General features: G+C 43.9%; 1 protein-coding gene across 1 annotated transcript in view; it reads right to left on the bottom strand.

The window, feature by feature from the left end:
• Nucleotides 1-6,184: 6,184 nt before the first annotated feature.
• LYVE1 (lymphatic vessel endothelial hyaluronan receptor 1) overlaps nucleotides 6,185-20,707 on the bottom strand; it is a 35,923-nt gene continuing 21,400 nt past the window's right edge. Inside the window, exons 4-6 of the mRNA XM_082270874.1 lie at nucleotides 13,554-13,979; nucleotides 10,284-10,362; nucleotides 6,185-6,563 (exon numbers count right to left, since the gene is read on the bottom strand). Coding sequence (XP_082127000.1) covers nucleotides 6,389-6,563; nucleotides 10,284-10,362; nucleotides 13,554-13,979 — 680 coding nt within the window. The 3' untranslated portion in view covers nucleotides 6,185-6,388. The remainder of the gene's footprint in view (nucleotides 6,564-10,283; nucleotides 10,363-13,553; nucleotides 13,980-20,707) is intronic.

The following is a 20,707-nucleotide window of genomic DNA, read 5'->3' as shown; positions in this document are numbered from 1 at the left end:
GTGAACGTCATTACCCAGCGCGGCGCCTGCCCGTGACGTAATGGACTCCGCGGCCATGTTTGATGTGGGCAGCGTTCGCCTACACTACTTTTTAGTGGGTTTTCTATAATTATTATTTGTCAACCACCGCCGCTGGGGGCAGCAAGGAGCTCCACACACCGGCATAGCCCGTCCTGCCGGATCGGCTCAATCTGTGCCCCACAGTTATTCTATTGGTCCAGTCTGCCCCCTATTACCCTATTGGCTATGTCTGTGCTCCTCTATTCTCCCATTGGCTCAGTCAGTGCCCCTAATTATCTTATTGGCTTACTCTGTGTATCACTATTATCCTATTTGCTCATCACATGCCACACTATTATCTGATTGGCACTCTTTGTCCCTCTGTTATGGTATTAGCTCATTGTGTGTCCCCCCTATAACCCTATTGGCTTAGTATTTTTCCCCTTCTTATCCTATTGGCTCACTCTGTGTCCCCCTATTTTTCTATTGGCTCACTCTTTGTCCCATTATTTTTCTATTGGATCACTCTTTGTTCCCCTATTATCTTATTGGCTCACATATTCTTCCTCTATTATCCTATTGGCTCACATATTCTCCCCCTATTATCCTATTGGCTCACATATTCTTCCCCTATTATCCTATTGGCTCACATATTCTTCCCCTATTATCTTATTTGCTCACATATTCTTCCTCTATTATCCTATTGGCTCACATATTCTTCCCCTATTATCCTATTGGCTCACATATTCTTCCCCTATTATCTTATTTGCTCACATATTCTTCCTCTATTATCCTATTGGCTCACATATTCTTCCCCTATTATCCTATTGGCTCACATATTCTTCCCCTATTATCCTATTGGCTCACATATTCTTCCTCTATTATCCCATTGGATCACTCTTTTTTCCCCTATTACCCTATTGGCTCACATATTATTCCCCTATTATCTTATTGGCTCACATATTCTTCCTCTATTATATTCTTCCTCTATTATCCTATTGGCTCACATATTCTTCCCCTATTATCTTATTGGCTCACATATTCTTCCTCTATTATGCTATTGGCTCACATATTCTTCCCCTATTATCCTATTGGCTCACATATTCTTCCCCTATTATCCTATTGGCTCACATATTCTTCCCCTATTATCTTATTGGCTCACATATTCTTCCTCTATTATCCCATTGGATCACTCTTTGTTTCTCTATTATCCTATTGGCTCACATATTCTTCCCCTATTATCTTATTGGCTCACATATTCTTCCTCTATTATCCTATTGGCTCACATATTCTTCCTCTATTATCCTATTGGCTCACATATTCTCCCCCTATTATCTTTTTGGCTCACATATTCTTCCTCTATTATCCTATTGGATCACATATTCTTCCCCTATTATCCTATTGGCTCACATATTCTTCCCCTATTATCCTATTGGCTCACATATTCTTCCCCTATTATCTTATTGGCTCACATATTCTTCCTCTATTATCCTATTGGATCACTCTTTGTTCCCCTATTATCTTGTTGGCTCACATATTCTTCCTTTATTATCAAATTAGATCACTCTTTCTCCCCCGATTATCCTATTTTTTTTTTTTTTTTTTAAGCCCGTGGCGTGTGAAACACACTCAGACTATCACCTGGTGCATAAAAAAGTGCACACACGCAAACATGGGAAACACAAAAAGTGCACAGGGTGTGCGAAATGGTCTTCCCTCCGAAGAGGTTGGACCCTGACCTTGATCCCCCGGGGCGCAAGACTCCTGACAGGGACTGAGGTACTTCCAATGGTTTGCCTGGCCGAAACCAGGCAAACCCCATTCTCCAGGGGGACTGCCGAAACAGCCCACCCCAAGTACTAGGTGCTAGTCCCCCGATTATCCTATTGGCTCATCATGTGTCTTCCTATTATTTTATTGGCTCATTCTTGGTCTTTACATTATTTGGGGTGGCAGATTTATTAAAGCCATGGTGAATGTTACTGAGACTTTTCCCTTCCATTGTAGAATAGGAAGCCGGTGTGCTGAGCCTGGGGCAGCTTTAAATAATGATGTCACAAAGAAGCAGATCCAGGCTGGCTCCTCCCCCCCACTGTCTTGTGAATGTGGAAAACTCCTTTAAATAAACAGTTTAGAGAGATCCTGGTGTTATGGATGGGTTGTCAGTGCTGTGTACATAGAATTGTCATATTCCTCTGTATGTAATCTGAGAGGTCAGCAAACATCTGTGACCCCGACTTGTCTGTGTCCCCGCTGACTACAGGATCAACGTAACCCCATCTGTCACCGGAGCGCGAGAAGTACCGAGTGCTGTGTGTGACTTATCACAGACACAGATATTCTTTTCATTTTATTTTCTCCTTTCTTTATTTTGTATCTATCTATCTATCTATCTATCTATCTATCTATCTATCTATCTATCTATCTATCTATCTATCTATCTATCTATCTATCTATCTATCTATCTATCTATCTATCTATCTATCTATCTATCTATCTATCTATCTATCTATCTATCTAACAGTCATCATCAATAATATTATAGTGAAATTCCCTGTCATCCCCCACATTTATACAATGTTTATTCTCCACTATAACTCTCTACATTCCCCAATGATAGGAAGGGGTTAAGCAGAGGGTGCCGTTTCCTGTCCCGGAAGACAAATTACAACAAGTGCTCCGCCCCTGAGGACCTTCCACGTGTCCACAATATTTTCTCCAATCACCTTTTCTTTCTTTCTTTCTTTCTTTCTTTCTTTCTTTCTTTCTTTCTTTCTTTCTTTCTTTCTTTCTTTCATTCTTTCTTTTTCTACCCTTCCTTCACTTCTTTCTTCCCCTTCCTTCCTTCCTTCCTTCCTTCCTTCCTTCCTTCCTTCCTTCCTTCCTTCCTTCTTCTCTTTCTTCCCTTCTTTCTTTCTTCCCTTCTTTTTTTCTATCTTCTCTTTCTTTCTTTCTTTCTTTCTTTCTTTCTTTCTTTCTTTCTTTCTTTCTTTCTTTCTTTCTTTCTTTCTTTCTTTCTTTCTTTCTTTCTTCTCTTTCTTCTCTTTCTTTCTTTCTTTCTTCTCTTTCTTTCTTTCTTTCTTTCTTTCTTTCTTTCTTTCTTTCTTTCTTTCTTTCTTTCTTTCTTTCTTTCTTTCTTTCTTTCCTTCCTTCCTTCCTTCCTTTCTCTCTTTCTTCCCTTCCTTCACTTCTTTCTTTCTTCCCCTTCCTTCCTTTCTTTCTTTCTTTCTTTCTTTCTTTCTTTCTTTCTTTCTTTCTTTCTTTCTTTCTTTCTTTCTTTCTTTCTTTCTTTCTTTTTCTACCCTTCCTTCACTTCTTCCTTCCTTCCTTCCTTCCTTCCTTCCTTCCTTCCTTCCTTCCTTCCTTCCTTCCTTCCTTCTTCTCTTTCTTCCCTTCCTTCACTTCTTTCTTTCTTCCCTTCTTTTTTCTATCTTCTCTTTCTTTCTTTCTTTCTTTCTTTCTTTCTTTCTTTCTTTCTTTCTTTCTTTCTTTCTTTCTTTCTTTCTTTCTTTCTTTCTTCTCTTTCTTTCTTTCTTTCTTTCTTTCTTTCTTTCTTTCTTTCTTTCTTTCTTTCTTTCTTTCTTTCCCTTCTATTTTTTTTATTACAGTCATCATCAATAATATTATGATGAAGTTCCCTGCCATTTCTCCCATTTATACAATGTTTATTCTCCACTAACACTCTCTACATTCCCCAGTAGGAAGGGGTTAAGCAGAGGGCGCCGTTTCCTGTGCTGTCCTAGAAGACAAATTCCACATATCCTGCTCACCCATTCTTCTTCAGGTGTAACTCGCTCCCAATATCTCCAATCACCTTTCTTCCTTCCTTCCTTCCTTCCTTCCTTCCTTCATTCCTTCCTTCCTTTTCTCTGTCTCTCTCTCCCGTTTTCTTTCTTTTTCACATCTGGTTTCCTACTGCACATGCAGAAAGTGTGCTGTGTATTGTGAATAGACCACAGTCCTATGGGTCCTGTAACCAGTCCCAGAAGGCTGAAGGGGGAAGGGCTGAACTCAGGTACCCACTCCCGCCAAAAGGGTGCCAAAAGGGTGCCAAATGTGGCAGCAGAGGGGGGAAGAGGCAGACAGCAGAGCTTCCCCTTTTGGGTGGAGCTCCACTTTAAGCATCTGAACATAATGCATACACCCCTTCCTGGTCTGGCCATTGTTCCATTGCTGTGATACTTTTACTGACGAATACTCTTACCATGCAAAACTGTACACAAATGGATTTTTATATACATTTTTATTTTATTTTTTCACTATATAAAAGAAAAAGACCAAAGCCATTTTTAGAATGTAGACCCCCCCTAAGGCGATTGCCCAAATTTTTGGAAAAGAAGAAATATGCTGGTATTGAGGGGGTAAAAACATGGAGCTTGGTATTGGTGCACACTAGACACATTACATTTTAAGGTCATATACAGAGGGTGGTGGAGGTGAAGGGGTTCATGTTAAGGGCCATACAGAGGGCAGAGGAGGTGAAGGGGTTAATGTACAGGTCATATAGAGGGTGGAGGAGGTGAAGGGGTAAATATGCAGGTCATACAGGGAGCAGAGGAGGTGAAAGGGTTCATGTACAGCATACAGAGGGCAGAGGAGATGAAGGGGTTAATGTACGGATCATACAGAGGGTGGAGGAGGTGAAGGGGTTAATGTAAAGGGAAACAGAGGGTGGAGGAGGTGAAGGGGTTAATGTACAGGCCGTACTGAGAGTGGAGGAGGTGAAGGGGTTAATGTAAAGGGAAACAGAGGGTGGAGGAGGTGAATGGGTTAATGTACAGGCCATACAAAGGGTGGAGGAGGTGAAGGGGTTAATTTCAAGGCAAACAGAGGGTGGAGGGGGTGAAAGGGTTAATATACAGGCCACACAGGGGGCGGAAGAGGTGAAGGGGTTAATGAATAGGCCATAAAGAGGGCAGAGGAGGTGAAGAGGTTAATGTATAGGTCAGAAACAGAGGGCAGAGGAGGTGAAGGGGTTAATGTATGTCAGAAACAGAGGGTGGAGGAGGTTAAGGAGTTAATGTATAGGTCAGAAACAGAGGGTGAGGAGGTGAAGGGGTTAATGTACAGGCCCTATACAGAGGGTGGAGGAGGTGAAGGGGTTAATGTACAGGCCAAACAGAGGGTGGAGGAGGTGAAGGGGTTAATGTGCAGGCCCTACACAGAGGGTGGAGGAGGTGAAGGGGTTAATGTACAGGCAACACAGGGGGCAGTGTATGTGAAGAATTTAATGTACAGGCCATACACAGAGGGGGGAGGAGATGAAGGGGTTAATGTGCAGGCCCTATACAGAGGGTGGAGGAGGTGAAGGGGTTAATGTACAGGCCAAACAGAGGGTGGAGGAGGTGAAGGGGTTAATGTGCAGGCCCTACACAGAGGGTGGAGGAGGTGAAGGGGTTAATGTACAGGCAACACAGGGGGCAGTGTATGTGAAGAATTTAATGTACAGGCCATACACAGAGGGGGGAGGAGATGAAGGGGTTATTGTACAGGCCACATAGGGGGTGGAGGAGGTGAAGGGGTTAATGTACAGGCCATGCAAAGGGTGGAAAAGGTGAAGGGGTTAATGTAAAGGCCATACAGAGGGTGGAGTAGGTGAAGGGGTTAATGTACAGGCCATTCAGAGGGTGGAGGAAGGGAAGGGGTTAATGTACAGGTCATATAGAGGGGGAGGAGGTAAAGGGGTTAATGTACAGGCCATACAGAGGGTGAAGAGGTTAATGTACAGGCCATACAGAGGGGGGAGGAGGTGAAGGGGTTAATGTACAGGCCACACAGGTAGCGGAGGAGGTGAAGGGGTTAATGTAAAAGCAAACAGAGTGTGGAGGTTAAGGGGAAATTTCAAGGCAAACAGAGGGTGGAGGAGGTGAAGGGGTTATTATAAAGTCCATAAAGAGGGCCATCATAGCAGTCACAAGGTACAGATCCACTCTTATTGGCTCTTTACATTTTGCCTGTGATCAGCACAATAACAGGCATGTTGCACGCACCTGGCGGGCACCATACATCCACCGTCAGTAATAAGATGGTAAAATAGAAGCTGATTTGTGTAAATGAGATTGGAGTTGTTCTTTTGTCGGAATGAGGCAGTAAAAATAACAAACAGCGATTCGCATAAAGATTATAATTTACATTTCCAAATTATTGCAACCCGTGCCAAGCTGGCCGACCGGTGACCGAGTCCCATTGCTTACAAAGTCAGTTTTTTTATTTTTTTCCCCTTTTATTGGGTACATTGGTGAGGCCACAAAAGTCTCCAGCCTATCACTAATGTTCATATGGAGTTTCCAAGGCCGCGGCTCGGTCTGATGTTGTCCATCAACTGTCTGTTGGCTTGCGGCCTCCCTCGGTGGCCCATTGGAAGTTTATCTCCGAGTCCGTGTCACAGCTACACCTCGGCCTCCATACTGCCCCCTGTGTTGGCATCGGGGGTTAGCGGCATCTCCCCCCTCCCATTGGAGGTTACTTCTTCCTCTTTCGTGTTCTCGGTGGTTTCCTTGAACACTTTGGTCTCCACAGACTCCTTTTCCTTTATCTTCCTGAAGAAGACATTGGTTTTGTACCTGCAGCAAAATACATACAATAACAATGAGTTTCCTGATGTCCATGTATTAATAGATGTCCATTTATTAGTAGATGTCCATGTATTAGTAGATGTCCATGTATTAGTAGATGTCTATGTATTAGTAGATGTCCATGTATTAGTAGATGTCCATGTATTCGTAGATGTCCATGTATTAGTAGATGTCCATGTATTCGTAGATGTCCATGTATTAGTAGATGTCTATGTATTAGTTGATGTCCATGTATTAGTAGATGTCCATGTATTAGTAGATGTCCATGTATTAGTTGATGTCCATGTATTAGTAGATGTCCATGTATTAGTAGATGTCCATGTATTAGTTGATGTCCATGTATTAGTAGATGTCCATGTATTAGTAGATGTCCATGTATTCGTAGATGTCCATGTATTAGTAGATGTCCATGTATTAGTTGATGTCCATGTATTAGTAGATGTCCATGTATTAGTAGATGTCTATGTATTAGTTGATGTCCATGTATTAGTAGATGTCCATGTATTAGTAGATGTCCATGTATTAGTAGATGTCTATGTATTAGTAGATGTCCATGTATTAGTAGATGTCCATGTATTCGTAGATGTCCATGTATTAGTAGATGTCTATGTATTAGTTGATGTCCATGTATTAGTAGATGTCCATGTATTAGTAGATGTCCATGTATTAGTTGATGTCCATGTATTAGTAGATGTCCATGTATTAGTAGATGTCCATGTATTAGTTGATGTCCATGTATTAGTAGATGTCCATGTATTAGTAGATGTCCATGTATTCGTAGATGTCCATGTATTAGTAGATGTCCATGTATTAGTTGATGTCCATGTATTAGTAGATGTCCATGTATTAGTAGATGTCTATGTATTAGTTGATGTCCATGTATTAGTAGATGTCCATGTATTAGTAGATGTCCATGTATTAGTAGATGTCTATGTATTAGTAGATGTCCATGTATTAGTAGATGTCCATGTATTCGTAGATGTCCATGTATTAGTAGATGTCTATGTATTAGTTGATGTCCATGTATTAGTAGATGTCCATGTATTAGTAGATGTCCATGTATTAGTTGATGTCCATGTATTAGTAGATGTCCATGTATTAGTAGATGTCTATGTATTAGTAGATGTCCATGTATTAGTAGATGTCCATGTATTAGTAGATGTCCATGTATTAGTAGATGTCCATGTATTAGTTGATGTCCATGTATTAGTAGATGTCCATGTATTAGTAGATGTCCATGTATTAGTTGATGTCCATGTATTAGTAGATGTCCATGTATTAGTAGATGTCCATGTATTCGTAGATGTCCATGTATTAGTAGATGTCCATGTATTAGTTGATGTCCATGTATTAGTAGATGTCCATGTATTAGTAGATGTCTATGTATTAGTAGATGTCCATGTATTAGTAGATGTCCATGTATTCGTAGATGTCCATGTATTAGTAGATGTCTATGTATTAGTTGATGTCCATGTATTAGTAGATGTCCATGTATTAGTAGATGTCCATGTATTCGTAGATGTCCATGTATTAGTAGATGTCCATGTATTAGTTGATGTCCATGTATTAGTAGATGTCCATGTATTAGTAGATGTCCATGTATTAGTAGATGTCCATGTATTCGTAGATGTCCATGTATTAGTAGATGTCCATGTATTAGTAGATGTCTATGTATTAGTAGATGTCCATGTATTAGTAGATGTCCATGTATTCGTAGATGTCCATGTATTAGTAGATGTCTATGTATTAGTTGATGTCCATGTATTAGTAGATGTCCATGTATTAGTAGATGTCCATGTATTAGTAGATGTCCATGTATTCGTAGATGTCCATGTATTAGTAGATGTCCATGTATTAGTTGATGTCCATGTATTAGTAGATGTCCATGTATTAGTAGATGTCCATGTATTAGTAGATGTCCATGTATTAGTAGATGTCCATGTATTCGTAGATGTCCATGTATTAGTAGATGTCCATGTATTAGTAGATGTCTATGTATTAGTAGATGTCCATGTATTAGTAGATGTCCATGTATTAGTAGATGTCCATGTATTAGTAGATGTCCATGTATTAGTAGATGTCTATGTATTAGTAGATGTCTATGTATTAGTAGATGTCTATGTATTAGTAGATTTTTTTTTTAAGTTGCTATACATGCTGTCTAAATTTTATGAAAGGATAACTCCACTTTTGTGGGGAAAGAAATAAGAAAATAAAGAAAAAAAATATATCCTATAAAATTGTGACACAAATCATATTGTGATTGAATGTTATTAAAAACTACCTTTCCTTTTCAATCTGCAGCTGTTGTAATTTTCTGAAAATGCAATGCAATATGGCCGCCTGGAGGTGTTCTGTACACAGAATGTATACTGACCACACCCCCAGAAACAGCATTTCCTGCTTGTGTGATTGGCTCACCAATTTTCCCAGAAGTCTGCACTAAGATACAAAATAGTTCATATTCCCATCGCACACCCTCCTGGATATAGGAACATCAGTTGTGGGTGCTGCAGCGATCACCAGCTGGACACTGGTTCTATCACAGATACATACATATGGCACTTTTCCACTGCGAGTACCGGCTCGGCTCCACTCGGCACTGCTTGGCCCGGCTCGGTTCGGTTCACTTTTCCACTGCGCGGTACGAGTCGGCACCTTTCAGCACTGTATAGGCTCTACTCGGCTCGGTTTGCTTTTCCACGAAAGTAGTAAGTGGGTGGGATTACAACAATTCTCTGACCAATCAGTGGCTAGTAGTGACAAACAATCATTGCTGCATGCAAAGGATTGTGGGATATGGTATCAGTACGGCCCACTTGGAACCACAACCGAGGTGGTACTGTTTAAGCGAGCCGCACCGAGCCGTACCATGTAGTGGAAAAGTGCTGCTGTACCAAACCGTACCGAACCGTTCTAACCCGTACCATGTGGTACCATGCAGTGGAAAAGCGCAAAACCGTGCCAAACCGATCCGTACCATGCAGTGGAAAAGCGTTAAACCGATCCATACCATGCAGTGGAAAAGCGCCAATATTCGCCAGCACACCAAGGATCTTGCACAGCAGTCCGAAGAAACTTTTTATTTCAAAAGGATCACATCAGGATAGGTGCAGTATTTCTGAGTCATGCAGGACCCCTTCGTCAGACATGTGATCTACTTGCCAAAGGGGTCCTGCGTGACTCCGAAACGTTGCACCTATCCTGATGTGATCCTTTTGAAATAAAAAAGTTTCCTTCGTTCTGCTGTGCAAGATCCTTGGTGTGCTGGGGAATATGTATGTATCTGCACTAAGATACAAGTCAGATTTCTGGCATCCCCTGCAACACAAATGTCATTTTTGGTGAGAGACTCCCAATAGGAACACGTCTAAAGGGATGCAGGCCCAGCAGATTTCCTCATTAGAGCTCTGCAGCTGCCACAGCTGATAGATAATTATGAAACCACTCCCATTAGACCCACTCAGCACAGAGGAAGAAACAATGATTTATTCAGGATAACAAAATGTAGGAATCTGCAACAAAGTTTGTTATAATCCCTGCAATGTACAGAGATCACCCAGAGGGGAATGTTTTTTTCTCAACAAAAGTGGAGTTATATTTTAAATATTTTAGAAACTATTTTACAAATAAATGCTTCATGAATGCATCCATGAAACTGCATTTGAAAAGCGTTCTGTACTGTTAGTATTATTGGGTGTTACTCACTTCCTAATGTAACAGATAGCGAGGACAACGGCTGCCACGAAAAACACCAGCGCCAGGACAAGCAGTGCGGTCGGTAGTTCTGTGTAATAAAAAAATATATATTTACATAGGATAGATGATGAATGAATGAATGAATGAATGAATGTAATTGTGTGTCTTGAGATGCATTTCATGAAAGAAAACCATCAAATGACACTGAACTGGGAATCTGTCCTTATATCAGAATCCTGTGACCCCCCCGGGGTGGCCGCTCTACACATACCTAGTACATGATCTGCAAAGCAGGAACACGGATCTTTGCCTTCCTCTAGTACAAGCCCCTCCCCCACAGCGAGTAAGCACAGGCTAGGCACGCATTTAACCCGTTGATCTCCCCTGATGGTAACCCCTTCCCTGCCAGTGTCATTAGTACAGTGACAGTGCATATTTTTAGCACTGATTACTGCATACCTCCCATGGGAATGAGGGACACCCAGGGCTTTTTTTCAGCTAGAACTTGGTGGAACTCAGTTCCACCACCTTTGGCTCAGGCCCTCTGCTCCACGCTCAACACTATCACTTGTAAACACAGGGTCGTGGTTGAGTTCCTGCACCTTTTTTCTGAGAAAAAAAGCCCTGGGGAGACCTATTAGCAAAAGTATGTAGGCATAGGACACACCTCCTGCCACACCCCATTAAAGGAGAATTATACAAAAAAAAAAAAAAAAAAGATTAGTTAACCACTTAAGCCCCGGAAGATTTTACCCCCTTCCTGACCAGGGCCTATTTTGCGATTCGGCACTGCGTGATTTTAACGGACAATTGCGCGGTCGTGTGACGCTGTACCCAAATGAAATTGACGTCCTTTTTTTCTCACAAACAGAGCTTTCTTTTGGTTGTATTTGATCACCTGTGCGATTTTTTAAACATGCACTATAAACAAAAAAAGAGCGTCAGTTTTTCAAAAATAACAATATTTTTCAAATTTTTTTATATGAAATCCCCCCCCCCCCCCAAAAAAAAATGTAAAAATCAAAATTTTTTAACATTTTCGGCCAATTTGCTTTCTGCTACATATGTTTGGTAAAAAAAATTGCAAAAAGCGTATTTTGATTGCAAAAGTTATTGCGTTTACTAACTAAGGGAAAGATTTTTGTCATTTTTATTGTTTTTTTTTTTTAACGAGTAATGGCGACGATCTGCGATTTTTTTTGCGGGACTGCAACATTGCAGCGGACAGATCGGACCCTTGACTGACATTTTTGACACTTTTGGGGTTACCAGTGACATTACTACAGTAATCAGTGCTATACATATGCACTGTTACTGTAAAAATGACACTGGGAGGGAAGGGGTTAACTTTATTGGAGAGGGAGGGGTTAAGTGTGTCCCTAGGGGCGTGCTTCTTACTGTGATTGGATGTGGCTTTTCATGTAACAGCAGAGATCAACGGTCCTACATAGCAGGACTGTATGATCTGTGCTGTTACACAGGGAAGAATGACAGGCGGCTGTGTTTACATTAGCCGCCTGCCTTTCTCCCTCTCCACCCGACGATCGCCGAGTGACCGGCGGACATCGGGTCCGCCGGTCACACGCGCGGGCTGCTTAGGGAACGAGCCGGGACAGGAGCGCGCCTCCGGCAGTGCGCGCTCGTCCCCTATTGGCTCACAGGCTAGTGACGTATTGGTATGTCACTTTGCCTGGGAGGGGCTGACCGCCGCCGTATATAGTTGGGCAGCGGTCGGCAAGTGGTTAAAGTAATTGTAAAGTCTCTCTTTTTTTTAATTAAAATAATAAACATGTTATACTTACCTGCTCTGTGCAGTTGGTTTTGCACAGGGCAGCTTTGATCCTCCTCTGCTCGGGTCCCTCTTCAGTGCTCCTGGCCCCTCCCTTCTGTTGAGTGCCCCCACAGCAAGCAGCTTGCTATGGGGGCACCTGAGCCAAGCCAAAGCTCTTTGTATCCATTCAGACACTGAGCCATGGTTCGGCCCCATCCCTCTCTTTCCTCATTGGCTAACTGAGTTTGTTTGACAGCAGCGGAAGCCAATGACGCCGCTTCTGGGTCTCAGCCAATCAAGAGGGAGAGTGCTGGATAGGCAGAGGCATTCGTAGACAGCGCTGGATCGAGATGGGGCTCAGGTAAGTATTAGGAGGGCTGCTGCACACAGAAGGCTTTTTATCTTAATGCATAGAATACATTAGGATAAAAAAAACTTCTGACTTTACAACTCCTTTAAACCCACAAGTGATTTTTTTTTTTTACCTCTACTATTCCCTTATATTGGCTTTTGAAATTTACAATTAGGATGAAAGGTTGAGCACTGGGAAACACTTTTTGAAAGATAAAAAGTGCATTTCATATACAACTATATAGATCAGACCAAAATGAGGGACAAATGAGGAGGAAAGAGGGACAGAGGGACTATGTTCCAAATCAGGGACAGTCCCTCCAAATCCGGGACAGTTGGGAGCTAAGTTACTATATTAGTGTCACTGGTCCCAGGGCCATCTTTAATATTGATTGGACCCTGGGCAAACATTTTCTTGGGCCCTCCCGAATTCACTTATCAACTATTCCGGACAGCTGAGGGACTTGTGGACATCGCTGGATAGAGCGGGGGACGATCGCGGGTGTCAGGTGGCAATCGAAGCCGCCTCCCTGTGCATCGGAGTCCCCACTGCCGAGTGGGGGCGGGAGCGTGCCGCCGGCAGCGCGCGCTCGCCCCCTAGCTGCAGGCACGCGACCGGCGTAGCCCTACGTCGGTTCGTGCAGGAGGGCCGCCCTGCCGCAGTATATATGCGGTGGGCGGTCCGGAACCGGTTAAAGCAATGCAGGGCCGAATCGCAAAAAATAGCCTGGTTAAGAAGGGGGTAAAACCATGAGGTTAATTGGAGTTCTGTCATTTTCAAGTTGTCAGTAAAAAAAATGTGCTCCGTCAGTAAATTTTTTTGTCACTAAAACATTCTGCAACAATGTTACTGATTGCCCTCCTAAACAAAGCAATGCAACCATCCAAGGATGGACCCATGCCACTGCTGTGATGCTGTGGTTTGTGACCATGGCAGAAGTTAAATGGCGTGTTGTATTTAGCAGTGGTTGCAGTGCAGGGGTACAGCATTCTGAGGGTTAAAACAGACAATGAAGAGGCGACATATCACCTCCTCACCACATGTAAATTGCCCTCTGAAAAGGGATTTCCCAGGACTATGCTAGCCACACGTGAGAACAAGCTCTTGGTGAACAGGTCAAATCATCGGTCTATTAAAAAAAAAAAGATGACTTTACTTCCAAATACGATTCTCTCGCTCTGTCGTGCTGCTTGATTTTCCGGTGGGTTGGTCGGTTCTTCTGTTGGTGGTTGAGTGGTCATCCTTGGTGGCGGAACCTCTTTCGGTGGCAATCGTGTCGCAGCTGGCGGAACCTCTTTCGTTGGCAATCGTGTCGTGGCTGGTGGAGCCTCTTTTGGTGGCAATCGTGTCATAGCTGGCGGAACCTCTTTTGGTGGCAATCTTACTGTTGTTATCAGCGTGGTAAGCAATGGACGGCTCGTTGACTCTTTGGTTGGTAAGATTGGCCAGGCTGTTGATCTCTCCTGTGGTTCCGGGATCTGTTGGCCGGTGGTTTGCAGCAGCGGAGGCCCAGTGGTTGGCTTCACAGTGCTTGGTGGTATGGTGACCATGAGCTCCGGTTTACAGGAATTGATCCGCAGATCTGAAATGAAAGCAGTGACAATTGGAGGAAATCAGGTCAACATATGCTGGTCATATAATTAACCACTTGCCTACAGTGCACTTTCACCCCCTTCCTGCCCAGACCGATTTTCAGCTTTCAGCGCTCTCACACTTTGACTGAGAATTACTCAGTCATGCAACACTGTACCCATACAAAAATTGTGTCCTTTTTTTCACACAAATAGAGCTTTCTTTTGATGGTATTTGATCAATACTGGGTTTTTTATTTTTTGTGCTATAAATAAAAAAAGACTGAAAATATCGTGAAAAAACGCATTTTTCTTTGTTTCTGTCATAAAATTTTGCAAATTAGTCATTTTTCTTCACAAATTTTGGCCAAAATTTATACTGCTACTTATCTTTGGTAAAAAAAAACCCCAAATAAGTGTATATTATTTGGTCTTTGTGAAAGTTATAGAGTCCACAAGTTATGGTGCTATTCATTGAAAATTGATCACACTTGATCAAACCTGATGTACTGAAGGCCTATCTCATTTCTTGAGACACTAAAAGGTCAGGAAAGTACAAATACCCCCCAAATGACCCCTTTTTGGAAAGTAGACATTCCAAGGTATTTAATAAGGGGCATGATGAGTTTTTTGAAGTTGTAATTTTTTCCCACAATGCTTTGCAAAATGAAGATTTATTTTTTTTTATTTTTATTTTTTTACAAATTGCCGTATTAACAGGTTATTTCTCTCACACAGCACATGTATACTTGCAACTACACCCCAAAACACATTCTACTACTCCTCCTGAGTATGGCGATACCACATGTGTGAGACTTTTTCACAGCCTGGCCACATACAGAGGCCTAACATCCAAGTAGCAGCGTCCGGCATTCTAGGAGCACAAATTACACATATCATTTCCTGACAACCTATCGCACTTTTGAAGGCCCTGGAGCACCAGGACAATGGAAACCCCCATAAAATGACCCCATTTTGGAAAGCAAACAGCCCAACGTATAATTTTTGAGGCATAATGAGTCTTTTGAATATGTCATTTTTTTCCACAAGTTTTTGGAAAATGTGGAAAGAAAATGAAAACACATTTTTTTTACACAAAGCTGTCCATTTATGCAGTGGCGTACCTAGAGCATTTGGCACCCGGGGCGGATCCTATATCTGGCACCCCCCCGACTTTAAAATGTAAAAACACCCACAAAAAAATGTAATGTTTTCAAGAATATTTTTTGCACAAATTTCACAGCCCCCCATCACAGTGCCCCTTGCAGTCTGCCCTCCGTCTCTCTAATCACAGTTCCCCCTTTTGCACTCTCTGCCTCCCCTGCACAGTCCTACCTTCAGCATAGATAGATAGCTAATATTAGCAATGTGTTTAAGTTTGAGTAAGAGATTGGAGCCTTGCTAAAGGAGATATTCAGAGACTACAGACATGATACAGTAGATGGTCAGAGACTGCAGACATGATACAGGAGATGGTCAGAGACTACAGACATGATACAGGAGATGGTCAGAGACTGCAGACATGATAAAGGAGATGGTCAGAGACTGCAGACATGATACAGGAGATGGTCAGAGACTGCAGACATGATACAGGAGATGGTCAGAGACTACAGACATGATACAGGAGATGGTCAGAGACTGCAGACATGATAAAGGAGATGGTCAGAGACTGCAGACGTGATACAGGAGATGGTCAGAGACTGCAGACGTGATACAGGAGATGGTCAGAGACTGCAGACATGATACAGGAGATGGTCAGAGACTGCAGACGTGATACAGGAGATGGTCAGAGACTACAGACATGATACAGGAGATATTCAGAGACTACAGACATGATACAGGAGATGGTCAGAGACTGCAGACATGATACAGGAGATGGTCAGAGACTGCAGACATGATACAGGAGATGGTCAGAGACTGCAGACATGATACAGGAGATGGTCAGAGACTGCAGACATGATACAGGAGATGGTCAGAGACTGCAGACGTGATACAGGAGATGGTCAGAGACTACAGACATGATACAGGAGATATTCAGAGACTACAGACATGATACAGGAGATGGTCAGAGACTGCAGACGTGATACAGGAGATGGTCAGAGACTGCAGACGTGATACAGGAGATGGTCAGAGACTACAGACATGATACAGGAGATGGTCAGAGACTGAGGACATGATACAGGAGATGGTCAGAGACTGAGGACATGATACAGGAGATGGTCAGAGACTACAGACATGATACAGGAGATGGTCAGAGACTACAGACATGATACAGGAGATGGTCAGAGACTGCAGACATGAAACAGGAGATGGTCAGAGATTGCAGACATGATACAGGAGATGGTCAGAGACTACAGACATGATACAGGAGATGGTCAGAGACTGCAGACATGATACAGGAGATGGTCAGAGACTGCAGACATGATACAGGAGATGGTCAGAGACTGCAGATATGATACAGGAGATGGTCAGAGACTACAGACATGATACAGGAGATGGTCAGAGACTGAGGACATGATACAGGAGATGGTCAGAGACTGAGGACAATTTACAGTAGATGGTCAGAGACTACAGACATGATACAGGAGATGGTCAGAGACTGAGGACATGATACAGTAGATGGTCAGAGACTGCAGACATGATACAGGAGATGGTCAGAGACTACAGACATGATACAGGAGATGGTCAGAGACTGAGGACATGATACAGGAGATGGTCAGAGACTGAGGACAATTTACAGTAGATGGTCAGAGACTACAGACATGATACAGGAGATGGTCAGAGACTGCAGACATGATACAGTAGATGGTCAGAGACTACAGACATGATACAGGAGATGGTCAGAGACTGCAGACATGATACAGGAGATGGTCAGAGACTGCAAACGTGATACAGGAGATGGTCAGAGACTACAGACATGATACAGGAGATGGTCAGAGACTGAGGACATGATACAGGAGATGGTCAGAGACTGAGGACATGATACAGGAGATGGTCAGAGACTGAGGACATGATACAGGAGATGGTCAGAGACTGCAGACATGAAACAGGAGATGGTCAGAGACTGCAGACATGATACAGGAGATGGTCAGAGACTACAGACATGATACAGGAGATGGTCAGAGACTGCAGACATGATACAGGAGATGGTCAGAGACTGCAGATATGATACAGGAGATGGTCAGAGACTACAGACATGATACAGGAGATGGTCAGAGACTGAGGACATGATACAGGAGATGGTCAGAGACTGAGGACATGATACAGGAGATGGTCAGAGACTACAGACATGATACAGGAGATGGTCAGAGACTGCAGACATGATACAGTAGATGGTCAGAGACTGAGGACATGATACAGTAGATGGTCAGAGACTGAGGACATGATACAGGAGATGGTCAGAGACTGCAGATATGATACAGGAGATGGTCAGAGACTGCAGACATGATACAGGAGATGGTCAGAGACTGAGGACATGATACAGGAGATGGTCAGAGACTGAGGACATGATAGAAGATAGAAGAGCACTAGGGGGGCCGGAGAGCACAGGGGAAGCAGAGAGCACTGGAGGAGGTGAAGGGCACGGTGGGGGGGGGGGGCTGGAGAGAATTAAGAGAGGGTTTGGAAAGCATTGTAGGGGGGTTGGAAGGTGCAGGGGGTGGATTGTACTGGGGGGGGGGGACAGGGAGCACTTAGGGGGGTGGGCAAGGAAAAATCAGGGGGGTGGAGAGCACTGGGGGGGGGACAGGGAGCATAGGGGGGAGGGAGAAAGCACTGTGGGGAGTTGAAGAGCATGGGGGGGGGGCTAAAGAACAGGGGGGGGTCTAGTGCACTGGGGGGGGGCTAAAAGCACTGAGGGAGGGATTAGGAGCACTGGAGGAGGTTAAGAACTTTGGGGGGCCAGCATATAGGAGGAGGATGGGGCAGCTGCATATAGATGAATTGATCTTTCCCTATTCTTCCTGCAGGAGGGAGAGGAGGAGAATCAGTTATTCAGCAGGAAGCTGCAGGAAGAATAGAGAAAGATGAATTCATCTATATGTAGCAGCCCCATCCCCCTCCTATCCAGCACACACTTTTGCAATGGGCACTCACCTTCTTCCCGGCGAGGCTCCGCCCCTTATTCCCGCCGCGGCTCCGCCCCCTTATTCCTGCCGCGGCTCCGCCCCCTTATTCCCGCCGCGGCTCCGCCCCCCACTAGCAGCACGGACTGAAGGAGCTGCCAGCCACTGCAGCTGCCTTCACACTGCGGGATCTGTCTGACTCTGAACACACTGGGCAGGACACCGGCTGACACCCCCCAGTGAGTGGCACCCGGGGCGGGCCGCACCCCCGCCCCCCTCATTGGTACGCCACTGCATTTATGCAATATTTCTAACACATCGCATGTACATAGCAAAACTTGCACCCCAAAATACATTCTGCTATTCCTCCTGAGTATGGCGATACCACATGTGTAACACTTTTTCACAGCCTGGCCACATACAGAGGCCTCACATCCAAGTAGCGCTTTACACAAAGTTGTCCATTTATCCACTTTAAGACTGGGCCTATTTTTGACACTTGGTGTTTACAAGCTAAAATCATTTTTTTTGCTAGAAAACTACTTTGAACCCCCAAACATTATATATTTTTTTTAGCAGAGACCCTAGAGAATAAAATGGAGATCGTTGCAATATTTTTTATCACACCATATTTGCGCAGCAGTCTTCCAAATGCGATTTTTTTTTTTTAAAAATTCACTTTTTTGAACTAAAAAATAAGAAAACAGTAAATTTAGCACAATTTTTTTCCATAATGTGAAAGATAATGTTACACCGAGTAATTAGATACCCAACATGTCATGCTTCAAAATTGCGCATGCTCACAGAATGGCGCCAAACATTGGTACTTAAAAATCCCCATAGGCAACATTTTAAAAATTTCTGCAGGTTACTAGCTTAGAGTTACAGAGGAGGTCTAGGGCTCAAATTATTGCACTCGCTCTAACGATCGCGGCGATACCTCACATGTATGGTTTGAACTCCGTTTACATATGTGGGCGGGACTTGCGTATGCGTTTGCTTCTGCGCGCGAGCTAACGGGGACAGGGCACTTTAATTTTTTTTTTTTTCCTATTTATTTTATTTATTATTTTTTTATTTTTACACAGTTTAAAAAAAAAAATGTTTTGATCATTTTTATTTCTGTTACAAGGAATGTAAACATCCCTTGTAATAGAAACAGGCATGACAGGTCCTCTTTATTGTTAGATCTGGGGTCAAAAAGACCTCACACCTCACAACTGCACTAAAAAAGAAAAAAAAAAAAAAAATAGTTGAAAGAGGAAAAAAAAAAAGCAAAAAAAAAAAAGCGGCCCTTTAAACCGGTTGCTAGGCAACGTCTTTTGACGTAGCTCCAGTCCTCCAAGACCATAGAGTTGAATGAGGGCCATCTTGCCCTCACTCGACTTCCTGTCTCTGAGGATCCGGGACCGGATAGTTTTCCCCGCTGCCGGCGGGTCCGGTAAGCTAGGAAAACGTCTGGGACGCGGCAGGAGGGGGGGGGGGCACCTCTTCCCCTGCACCGTAAGGGTAATTCTGCGGCGAATCCGCCACTGAGACCACCCTTATCTGAAAGCCGACCGCCCGCCGTTTAAAAAAATACCGGGGTTATGGGGTCTATCTGCTGCCATAACCCCAGTATTTAGATTTTAATGGCCGACGCATATAGTCGTTAGGCGGTCAGTAAGTGATTGCATGTATATGGCAAACAGGTGACGATGACTGACGGGGTGACAGGTGACGATGACTGATGGGGTGACAGGTGACGATGACTGATGGGGTGACAGGTGACGATGACTGATGGGGTGACAGGTGACGATGATTGATGAGGTGACAGGTGATTGTGATTGATGAGGTGACAGGTGACGATGATTGATGGGGTGACAGGTGACGATGATTGATGGGGTGACAGATGACAATCACTGACGGGGTGACATGTGACGATGATTGATGGGGTGACAAGTGACGATCACTGATGGGGTGTCAAGTGACGATGACTGATGGGGTGACAGGTGACGATGACTGATGGGGTGACAGGTGACGGTGATTGATGGGGTGACAGGTGACGGGCGATGGTCACTGATGGGTGACAGGTGACGGGCGATGGTGCACGGCGGTACTGATGGCAGTCTCTGGTGACCGGTGAACTTTAGGCTACGTTCACATGTGAGCGTAGCGATCACGGGCAGAATCACTGCGATTCTGCCCGTGATCCAGAAATCATTGCAAATTGCGGGGCGCCTGTGCTTTGCCCGTGATTTGCAATAGCACCCCAAATGCTGTGCGATGTTGCCGCGATTTCCGCCTGCCGAATCGCGGTAACATGGCGCAAACAACGCATGACGCTCCAAAGAAACTCTTGTACCTTTTTTGGGCGTCATGCGATGTTTGCGCGATGTTACCGCGATTCGGCAGGCGGAAATGGCGGCAACATCGCACAGCGTTTGGGGTGCTATTGCAAATCAGGGGCAACGCACAGGCATCCCGCGATTTGCAATGATTTCCGGATCGCGGGCAGAATCGCAGTGATTCTGCCTGCGATCGCTACGCTCACATGTGAACGTTATGGGTGTCAATTTCTGGGCACTGATGGGGTGACAGGTGACATTGGGGGGGGGGGGGGCTGAGGACTGTGTGGGGACCTTTTATTAGTGTGATTTTTACTTTGTGACAGGTGTACAGAGCAGTAACTCACT

The sequence above is a fragment of the Pelophylax lessonae genome (genome assembly GCF_965119305.1).
Source record: "Pelophylax lessonae genome assembly, chromosome: 10".
NCBI lineage: Eukaryota > Metazoa > Chordata > Amphibia > Anura > Ranidae > Pelophylax > Pelophylax lessonae.
This window is presented reverse-complemented; position numbering and strand designations above follow the sequence as displayed.